At 34.7% G+C, this 12,016-nt stretch overlaps 1 protein-coding gene across 1 annotated transcript in view; it reads left to right on the top strand.

Annotated features, from left to right (window-relative positions):
• Positions 1–12,016, top strand: part of LOC137920952 (cyclic nucleotide-gated cation channel subunit A-like) — a 61,806-nt gene that overhangs the window by 14,267 nt on the left and 35,523 nt on the right. The window contains exon 2 of the mRNA XM_068763912.1: positions 8,528–8,652. Within this exon, the coding sequence (XP_068620013.1) occupies positions 8,552–8,652 (101 nt within the window). The 5' untranslated portion in view covers positions 8,528–8,551. The remainder of the gene's footprint in view (positions 1–8,527; positions 8,653–12,016) is intronic.

Raw genomic sequence — 12,016 nt, 5'->3', positions numbered from 1 at the left:
TGAGACTAATCGTTAGATACGACCACAGAGTATTTATCAGATGATGTTAATTAAAAAGTTTTACTTTATATATATATATATTTTTATATATACAGCTGTTATACACAGGATAATTGTATAAAAACAGTCAATGTTTAGTTCAGTTGCTATTGATTGATATATAGTAAAAAAATCATTGGTTATAGAAATAATAAATAATATAATGATAATTTAGTAAAAGTAGGCTTTTTCATTTTCTAGAAGTCACTAGCCAGTTATTTATTTATTTATTTAATATTCTTTATTGTACACGATAAGATACATATAATAAGTTTTACAATAATCACACGAGGCAATCTCTTACATACAACCATAGTATGGAAAAAGTAAAAGTACTAATAAAGGATAGTTTACATACATACATAAACATACATAGACATACACACATACGTATATAACATATATACTTATAATAAAAAAGGTTTAATACATATTATAAATATAATACAATAATAAATAAAAACATCTAACTGACTTCGATCAGTATTGGTTCGATCGCACTTGCCTCAGAAAGAAACAAGAAGAAAAAGAAATGAATTAAGAGATAGATAATTATAGGTCTAGTTATTTCTAAATCTATCGATTTCTTGAATAGAATTCACTTTATATTAATTGACAGTAAATAAACAAGCTATGTTTTAAGACGAAGGTCATTGACTGATGTGTTGCCGGTGATGACATACGGAGCCGAGACGTGGTTGCTTACGACAGTCCTGATAGGGAGGCGTAAGGATACCCAGAGAGCAATAGAGTGGTCTATGCTCGGTGATTCTTGAGAATCTAGCTAATCTAGTAGCTCTAAGAATTCCTGGCAGGACACGTCGCTACCGACAGCTGTTGGTGTCGAAAGATTCTTGAGTGAGAACCAAGAACCGGTAGACGCAGCGGCTCGTCACTTGGTGGTAGGTAGGCTCATCACCAGGTACGTTGACATAGTTAAAGTTGCGACAGGACATCGTGGCAACCTTTAATTGACGCCTATCCCACGTATTTATTTATTTATTAACACTTTTTTGTACATCATACACAATAAATAGAGGAAAAAAATTAAAAAGATACAATTCATACGGTACAAGAGGCGGTGTTATCGCTCAAGGCGATCTCTACCAGACAATCTTTGGATGGAGATAAGACATGAAGAAGAGGGCAGATTAGGATGTACATACAAATACATGCACTACTATTTGCACAAACATTCATACAAGAATAACTAACCTAACCTAACCTTTTTTTTTTTTTTTCGGTTGGGGAAATCTTCTGGTATTCAAGATGCCCTGCCTCTGGGGGGAGGACAGGGGTATGTGGGATTCCTACCCATTAAAACCCCCCCCGGTGGTCGCCCTCTGCGCTAAACGGGAACCTAACCTAACCTAACCTAACCTAACCAAACTCACTGCCTATTTTCAAGAAAAAGTTTAAGAACCTTTTACTAGACCTATAATTATTCTTAGTTCATTTCTTTTTCTTCTTGCTTCTTTCTGAAGCAAGTGCGATCGAACCAATACTGATCGAAGTCAGTTAGATGTTTTTATTTATTATTGTATTATATTTATAATATGTATTAAACCTTTTTATTATAAGTTATATACGTATGTATGTATGTTCATTTGTTTGTGAATATGTATTTTTTTGTACACGTGAACTACCCTTTATAAGTCTATCTTTTCCTTACTATAGTTGTCTGGAAGAGATTGCCTTGTGTGATAAGACCGCCCATTGTACTTTTTTATATTATTGTAAAACTTATTATATGTGTCTTATCGTGTACAATAAAGAATATTAAATAAATATATTCCTTGTATATTTACCTTGTAGTAATTTGTTAAAAGATTTTTAATTTATAATCAAGTATAATTAATTATAGTCGTTAGAGATTCATGTAAAGAAGTAAATAAATGGTATATATAGGTTATTTAATGTTACGTCTTAAGAATAAGTGTTTACAACGCTCGTTAAGGCGAAATCGTTCTAAGGAAATAACTGACAAGACGATCGACATCCAACGGAGCGACAAAGGTGACACACCCATAAAATGCAGCGAAGTAAAATTGCTAGTTATGCGATAATCGATACCTCTGTTCGTCGTGAACGAGGCTTCAATGTTTCAAGTGGATGACTTAAGCATACTAATGGACAATGATCAACTTATTCCCTTTTAAACGGGCACGAGTTCAATAACCTATAAAATTGAGTTATGACACATCTATGAAGTATTTTAAAATTATTACTCTTACATGATTCCGTTAAAAAAGTTGTTACAAAATATCATCTGTCTTCCGTCGAACAACGAGACGTAGAGAGAGGATATTTAACACCAGAACAGCTCTTAAATTGTAACGTTGAATGTTAGCGTTCCATGTTTAAATTAATATCTTAACAACAAAAAAATATAAACACAAAAATGTCATATAAATTGCAATACAGTAAAAAAGATTTGAACACTTAGCGGGGTACGGTACATCTCAGATTCAGCGGACCTTTGTTTTTATAAACATTCCAAAGCGCCCGCGCACCAGCTACAGGTGTTTAGATCCATTGCCCGGGAGAAGGACCCTGGCCTCGGTCGCGTTCACTAGCTAGGTGTCGTCTCACGCATCGACACTGTCTTTGTGTCGTTTGCGTTCACCAGCTTCGTGACGTCTAAGTTCTCTGGGTTCTTCAACTTCTATCTCGGAGCATCTTTAAATCACGCCACAATCTTTATATCGCCTCGAATTTTACATTTAAAATAACCTTCGGTCATTGAGGTTGAATCTGTTCGTACCTAGCACCGGCACGAACACATCCCGTCTAACGGTGTTCTTCGTTTCGAACTGTTGCCGCCTGACCAGTCCATAGAGATCAGGACTTCATACCGCCACCATCAGGGGAGTACCGACCTGCTGTGTAAAATCAGACGAGGCCTTCTACTCCCTACCATTTATACACAAATATATTTTTCTCCTGTTGTCGAGTTCGCTGTGTTCTTTTACCTTCACCACTCACAGCTGACCGGTACAAAGTCTGTATATAGCACAAGATACACTTGTGTGCTAAGCCCCAGCTTGAGCTTTGGACTCCATAGAGAATAGCCAATATGCTGATTGGTAACAATGTTTTTGTGAGCATTAATATTCATAGCTTGGAGCATCGGAAATTAAAACAAGTAATTCCCACATCTTCTTCTATCCGCACTAAGCGTTTTGCTAATAAATTTATCGTCCAGTCAAGGAGTAGGCAACCTACGTTATTCTTTCTAGACAATTATAGCATTTTTTTTAATGGTCCCCGCTGTTGGGGACCTCTCGTTCCCCTATCTCGTGTGGGACAGGGACTTTTTAATTCTAGTAATTAATTCATATATTTTTTTTAATTATTATCATTCTTCTCTTTCATATATCATCTTATTTGTCGTACTGTTTCTTTCATTCTACAATTTTCCCAGTCTTTCTTTTTCATTCCATTAGCCATAAATTCATCCTCAACCACTACATTCTAGGTTTCCTTACTATTTTATTTTGCAACATTATTTATTGTTCCAATATTTAACACGTATTATTCCTTTTATTTCTATATTTTAGTGTTCGTTTTATTTTTGCTTATTGCATTTATTACCACCTTCCTGCAGTAGCTGAGGAAGAATTCTTGCTCCCCTTCGTCTTGCATGATGGCCGAGATATTCCTTTCCTCTATCTTTTTGCCCATCCGGCATTCGGAATCTGCGCGCAGTCTTCCGAACGCCGGACAGTGGGCCACAAGGTGGACCACGGTCTGGCCCACGCCCGTTTCACAGAAGCACGAGGGGACCTCCTTGAGCTTGAACCTGTTAAGGTACTCAGAGTACCCGTGACCCGTGAAGAGCTGGGCCAAGACCGTGTCCACCTCGACACTGCGGAGCACGCGGTAGGCTGAAATGGCGTCCGGGAAAAATATCCTCGTCACTGAAGCCGTCGTTCCTTCCATATACCTCCTGTTCGCCAGTTGTCGCTTGACGAATGAAACGGAGCATCTCTCATATCATCAGGCCTTCTTTTGCTGTTTAGGGCCGCGTCCTTGGCCAACTGATCTGCCCTCTCATTCGCTCTTAACGCCAAAGGATGGAGGGTGTCCGATCTTGCGACAGTTTCAGCAGTTGACAATTATAGCATAGGAGTCTTCAGGACAAGAGTGAATAGGTTTCTTCTAGGCAAGCATGCAGCATCCTAGACCTTGTCATTGCTTAACATCAGGCGAGACAGAGGTCAAATGCTTCGCCTATTAAAAATATCATGTTCAATGCTGAACACGGTTTCAGTTCCGTCATTGATTTTTAACAAGACTTGCGGCCTGTACCAAGCATTTGCGGGTCCGTGGTCTTTCCAGAACCAAATCCCAGCAGGTATTTGACCTGCTTAATGTTACTTCAACTTGTCAATGCAATTGGCTATACCGGTTACTTATTAAGTTATTTATTTCTACTATCTGTCCACGTAGACTTTGTATTATCAGAAATTATTGGCGTATCTCATTTCGATAGTTTCAAACCTTTTACTCCTTTATTCAATCATTGATACTATAGAGAATTAATATAAAAATATTAAAAAGAAAATAGAAACTCATAAATGATTATGGTTTACTTGTTATTTGTTTTGAATTTAGAACAAAAAAATCTGCGTTATGTAACAGATTTTTATAAGAAAAAAAATTTTTATAAGAAAAAATATATAAATTTATATGGTTATGGTAGAAACGAGATGGTACGGTTTTTTATAATACAATTCTTAATTTTATTTTATAATTTTTAATAATCTTATTTAAAATTACTTTTCTATGAATATGGATGGAAAAGGAAAATTTAAAAACTATGGTTTTACAAACGCAATGTGACGTACATTATCTGGCTACCAAAATACCAGTATTATGTCCCCACAACGCTATATTTATATGCGTTTATCATAATAGAAAAATTTCCATAATATTGCAACGAATAAATATTCATGTTTTAATATATTGAACACGTTTCTAAATTTTAAGACGACTTTTTACTATTTGTAATGGAATAATAATATATTCTATATCATTGAATAAAATCTTATAAATATGCACTATCTTATGATTGAAACGTGCGATACAAATTGAATTTGTCCGTATGTCATACGAATTCACATGGTCATATCTGAGATTTTAAAATATCTTTTTAGGATTATTTGCAATAATTCAATATTAGTCTGGAAAGATCTATAAATCCCCATATATATATATATATGTATATATATATATATATATATATATATATATATATATATATATATATATATATATATATATATATGGGGATATATATATATATATATAAAAGAAAGTATTAGATTTTTAAAATTGCTCCAAAAACTCAACGACTGTACTCATGATTAATTTAGAAATGGTTTTATTTATAAGAATAATAAGTTAAAAAAGTAGTAATTAAAATCGAAAAAGTCGTTCTGAATATATAGCTAAAAGAAAAATAGAATTTTTCCTGGATTCCGTATTAGCCATAGGATAATGGGAAAACTTTTTTAATGAAAAAAGATAGTTAATAAGGTATTTAAAACAAAAAAAAAGTTTTTCCAACAGACATTTATATATAACTACATTTGAATTTACACAAAATTTTGTCTGTTTGTCTGTTTGTTCCGGCTAATCTCTGAAATGGCCGAGTTGATTTTGACAGGACTTACACTGGCAGGTAATTGACATCAATTACCTGCCAGTGTAATTATTATGTAATAGAGTAACATATGCTACTTTGAAATAAACTATATAATTTCTTCGTTCAATTCCTCGCTAATGAAGCCGAGTGCGTAGGAAGTATATATGTAAATTCTAAAAATATATTTTAAATTTTCTATTCCCTATTTCCAAGTCACAGCTTAAGAATGACGTCATCTACTTCGTCAACTCTTATTATTTGCCTATACGTTGCAGGTCCTAGTAAAAATAAAAAAATCACAGAATTTTTTTTTAAATCTTATAATTTAATTACCATTGAAAATTTTAGTTTTATATTGCAAGTAATTTATTGAGCGGTAGAGAAGCAGGAGCACGAAGACTTGTGATATGGGTCGCGAGATTGATCTCCGAGATATGATTTTATATATAATTCACACTGTACATTAATTAAATAAGATTGCCACGTCTACCAAACAAGTTTCTAGAAAAGGGCAGCAGTGTCTTCTGCGCCAACACGCCTGCAAAGCCGGCTGAAAATAATAAGAAGGTGTTTCATTTTATAGATGTGCATTTTAAATAGACTTTTAAATTGAACAAACTAAATATTTTCACAATAGCTTCGTTCCTCTTAGTTGACCTTGGCCCTTGGATCGTTAACTAACATAATTCGTTTTTAAACGCATCGGGTACCCACCGTCTGGGGGCCTCATTTGGTATACCTTCCAATTAATTGGATAAAGACAGTAACAGCACAATGAATAGCGAATATTTAAGAAATTCCTTCGCAACTTACGTTGTTAGTTTATTTAAAAGGCAACACAACCGTTTTTCTTTTATTGCTCACTTACCTTCTGCTATATTATATTATATTATATTATACTATATTATATTATATTTTATTATATTATATTATCTTATATAATATAATATAATATAATATAATATAATATAATATAATATAATATAATATAATATAATATAATATAATATAATATTATATTAACCATTTCATATAATTTTCAGGATTTTTTTCTTCGAAAGTGTAGATAGTTTTTTTTTAATTTCTTTACTTATTTTTATATTTTCTAATTCTATACCTTCTAGCCATATTTTAAGATGATATAGTGTCTCCGTTATTTATTTAATATTTCATCTATACCTTTTTAATTTTAAATATTTACGAACGATATATGTTGTTATGGAAACTTATTAGTTTTTAATGTAGTGTTATCGTTTTTTTTAATTTTGTCATACAAGCACATACTTATCCGATATCATTGTTATATTATTGCGGTTTCCGAGTTCTATTTCAGGCAGACAGACGTGGGAGGAGTGTCCCGCCTACATCTACAAGACGCATATTTATAACACGTCAATACACTCAAATAATATTTTTATCAATACGCGAGACTGACGTAAATAGATTTTAATCTTTTTCTTGTTTATTTTTGTTTCTGTTCTAAATTTACGGAAGAACGGGGTGTGCAATGGAGCTTCGAGGTTTAGGCTTAGTAGACTATCATATTTTTAAGTAATTTAGATTGAATATATCGACCAGTAGCTGAAAATCATGCGATGCATGTCAACAGCTTTTTATTTATTTAATGGAATCAGTCGTTATCTCGCTGAAGTCCATCCTAAGTAAGAAAAGGACCAATATTTAGCCACTTCCGCCCATGCAAAGTCAGACTCTGTGTGTGGCACTAATCGGTGTAACATAACTCCTGAAGATGCCCCGTGGAGGGGTGAAACACGTGTTGACTAATTTGGCGGTGGCGGTTGTGTGATTCGCATTGTTTGCCGCATACGCATTTATCAGCGGGCTGGCGGGCGGTGCACTTTATTGCACGACTACCACTGCATGTGCGGAAGTGGCTAAATATTGGTCCTTTTCTTATTTAGCTTTTTATATTTCTATATTTTTCTTCGAGGTTTTGACGTGTTCTTTTATTTTTTTCTGATCTAAATAAATCAAAAAGGTTTTAATTTCAACTGTGTAGATTGTGTGGGTATGTCAGATCCTATTGCCTCCTGATGATTGCAATTGCAATCGAATCGGACTCGTCTACCAGGGCGTGTTACGTATTAAAATTTAGAGGCAATAGGCATCGCAGCCAGTGATGTCTCTGTAGCGGTGGAGTCGTCGATAATTCTTGCCTTGATATGTGTATCCCATAGCTGGGATAATTTTTAAATATCTTTAGTCTTAGAGTATGAAACTTTCCTAAAGTTACATGCCTTCGCCGTTTAAGAACAATGTCGATATAAAATGTAATACAGTCGTGAATGGAATCTGCTATTTACAATCTCTGCTATTAAGCTAACCTGCTATATTTTGGTTTTCGATTCTATTATTTTGATAACATATAGAATAAAATCTAAAGCGGTAAGGAAATATATAATATTTAGGTATAAATGTAAAGGTTTACAGGTGGCTTAAAAATATATAGCCTGTCGTGAAATTTGTATTTCTTTTTAATTTTTTTATTGCTAGATAAAAGCCATACCCTGAGATTTCAAATATGATAGATTGAAAGCGATCTGTATTCAGCGTCTTTTCACCTTGTGGGCTGACGTCCAACGCTGAGTTTGGGGGTCCTTGGTGTTGACTCCAGAACCTTAAAGCCTCAGAGGCTAACCCTTCTCCGTGCTTTATGGTTGGTAACTGCCACTTCAAGTGTTTCTACCTCGTAGATGATGATCCATGAGCACAGACTTCTCGTATTCACAAGTGGACACATAACAGTTAGACGATGTTCATATTTTATTAACTATGACGCAATCATTGCGGTACTAAGAGTGGTGGGATTGTCCGTAGCCCCATCTGTGGGCTGGATGCGGCATGTGGGCATACATCATGGCCGCCGCCCGCGGCGACCCGCGTCAGACCCTCAACAAGCGCATCACCGGACGTCCCGATCGCACCGACCATCGCATCTACTCGTAAGTCGATATAAGGGCATTGGCACACCGCGCCTAACAACCGCTGAGAGCACTAATAGTTACACAACTTTATGCTTCATTCACTAACACGCCTGATGTTTTTGTGTTTGTTTATTGTGCACCTGTCTCATAACACGTAAGACATAAATTCCTTCAACCACGCGGACACGCTTTGTATTATTACGATGTCAGCCATAGGATGTCCATAGGCTTCGTCTATTGATTACCTGCATCCAATGTCTTCCTATGACCTCAACAGAACCGTCTGCCAACTTTGAGAATAGACGTCTGGACATGTGCTGTGTGTGATACCTGATCTGTTTATTGCGATTTCAACTCGCGATTCCACTGGACTATGGCTGTCGCTCTTATATGTCTACGAATCTCCTATCATCTACTCCCGTTTCAAGACTCGTTGAGAGATTGTCAGTTACCCCATGTCATGACCTTTCCCGTAAGGCGTTTGTAAGTAATATATAAAGAAATTTAAAACGAGTAGAGAATAATTTGGATTTTTTTATAAATAAAAATACGAGTGTAAAGTTAAAATATATCTTTACGAATGAATAAAATTACTATTGAATAAATCTTTTTCTTTTTCTTTTCGGTGGATGAACATTCACTGCAAAGTATAGGCTTCCCCCAAAGATGACCGGTATAGCGATGTCCGGATTTAATATGTGAGAAAATTGCTTGCACGCATTCACTTTTTCTAAATATATATTCCCTAACCTAGTGTGAAACCAGTCTAACTTTAATATGTCGCCATTGAATAATACATTCTGCGAATTTTTACATTTGTTAATGATGCAAATTTGGCTCTATTTTATTTAGTAATTTATCTAATTATATTTTAAATTAGTTTATTATTGAATTAAAATTTTTTTTTGGACTTATACGTGTTTTGAAAACTTTCGGTATAGTTGGACTAACTTAAAAATAGTTTTATTAGTGTACAATGTACATGTAACATTAATTTTATAAACTAACTCATATTACATGTATTATAAAGTGACTTGCGATCGTAGGATCCTGGTTCGATTCCGGAGATACAATCTTATATTATCACACATAATCACGCTTTAATTTCAAGGTGGTATTAAATAATGTTTGCAACTCGAGGGAAAATATTTTGATAAAATAATTTTTAATAAATGCATCAATGATCCGCATTTATATTCTATTGTTAAATGCTTTAATAAAAACAATATTTTAACACGTCGACTTCCACGGCAATTTTGCGAAAGCTGGCCTAAAATAATAATTTGATTTAATAACATTATATTATTAAAAACTTTAATTCTGGTGTATAGTTATCATAAAAAGCATAAACATATGTTTTTTTTTTAAAAAGGTCTTACGAATTTTCTATTCGTGCAAGCCAGCATTGATTTTTTTGTCCTTTTCCCAGAAGCCGTCCGTCTTTTTTTTTTGTTTCGGTGGGGGAAATCTTCCGGTATTCAAGATGCCCTGCCTCTGGGGGGAGGACAGGGGTATGTGGGATTCCTACCAACTAACCCCCCCCCCCCCCCCGGTGGTCGCCCTCTGCGCTAAACGGGAGATGCCGTCTGTCTATATTAACACTGATATATTTCGTGAGTTATTATAGCTGCAAAAAATGGCAAGTGAACATAGGACGAGATATCTCGTTGCGTTGTAGAAAAGAACGCAACCTATGAGTTATCTCGTAATTGACAGTCAACATGTAAAGTATTTATTTTTTTTCTAAGAGAGGGACTAATATATAGCTACTTCCGCTATGTGATGTTTGGCACTGGTTGGTCTAACATCTTCCGAGGATGCCGCGTGGAGGGGTGAAACACGTGTTGAGTGAATTAACGGTGGCAGTTGTTTCGCATGCGCATTTATCAGCGAGCTGGCGAGCGGTGCACTTCATTGCATGACTACTGCTGCATAGCGGAAGTAGCTATATATTAGTCCCTTTCTTACTTAGGATGGACTCCCGCGAGGTAACGCCTGAATGTATTAGATATTTAATTTTTTATTTAAATTTAAAAACATTAATCTGTCTCAAGACATACTGTTTGGCATACAAGAAAGGATTACTTCATCTTGTTCGTTACAGTCTGAGTATAGGTAATGTAAAACCTTACTTTGGTGATTTTGATACCGTTGAAGTTTTAGAAAAGTTAATGCCTCCCCCAAAGATATTTATGGGGGGGGTTTATCACAATCGACACTCTTGGTATAGTACGCAGAAGATGTTACGCTGCTGCCAATCCTCGAGAAACTTGACCAATGGCAATGTCATATTTTGTTCGTTCAATTTTTGAAAAACGATTCGAATAAATAACTCGCCTTGATTGTTTATGATTTGATTGATTTTTTAAACAGTTTTATATTTAGTTCGACACGTACGGAATTTAGTTATTTATTTGGGTCAAAATTAGAAATTGAAATTTAAGCACCTTCCCGTTGTCAGATTGATCTGAAATTTGGTACACACATTTAATTCTGATGACAATACAATATAATAAAATCAATAACATTATAAATCTAAGATGGCCGCCGAAACAAAATGGCGGATTACATATTTTTCCTTAACCCCCTTAATATGGGTATCAAATGAAAGGGCTACACTAGTAAAACACGATGATTATGTCAAAATTTAAAATTCAAGATGGACGCCGTTACAATATGGCGGACTAGGTACATATTTTTCCACAATCGAAACAATATGGGCATCAAAAAACCGTTTAACTTAAAAGTTTTTTAAATGTATTTATTTATTGGCAACTTATATACATTACTGTTGATATAAATTGAATTTGATTCATATTTTAAATAATAGTGACTTATTTAATAGATTTATTATTTCGCTATCATTATTTTTCTTTGCTTTTAATTATGTATTTTTAGTATTTATATAAAACCTTCATCGTATCAGTCGTTAGACACCCACTGCAAGGTATAGGCCTTTCCAAAAGATCGGATCGATCATTTGTCTCACGCTTCGTGTATACAGCTGTATGTCATGATATTTAAAAATATGTAAAACTTAAATGTATTTTTATAACTATTATACTAAAACTAAATTAAACGAGAAATCTTCGTCTTCTTCGTTTTAGCCCATAGATGTCCACTGAAAGGCACTGGTCTCCCCTAAAGATATCGAAGGGGAAATATACCTTGATCGCTACTCTTGGTAGGTGGGTAGGCGACCATAGTGTGGTATTATGATACGCAGAGGACGCTTCTGTCCAATCTTTTCTAAGTTTATTTGTGAACTGTAGCAATCCTATATAACTAATAAAGTGTGAATTATATAAGATGTTATCTCGGGAATTGAACTCGAAATGATAGCAAATCTTAGAGCTCCACCGTTGGGCTACCTTTGCTCTTG

Source organism: Battus philenor, unplaced genomic scaffold (genome assembly GCF_028537555.1).
Source record: "Battus philenor isolate CCGP_79_NKW_IND1 unplaced genomic scaffold, ilBatPhil1.0.hap1 SCAF_1, whole genome shotgun sequence".
In the NCBI taxonomy this organism is placed as follows: Eukaryota; Metazoa; Arthropoda; class Insecta; order Lepidoptera; family Papilionidae; genus Battus; species Battus philenor.
The sequence above is the reverse complement of the archived record's forward strand: the minus strand, read 5'-3'. Positions and strand labels throughout refer to the sequence as shown.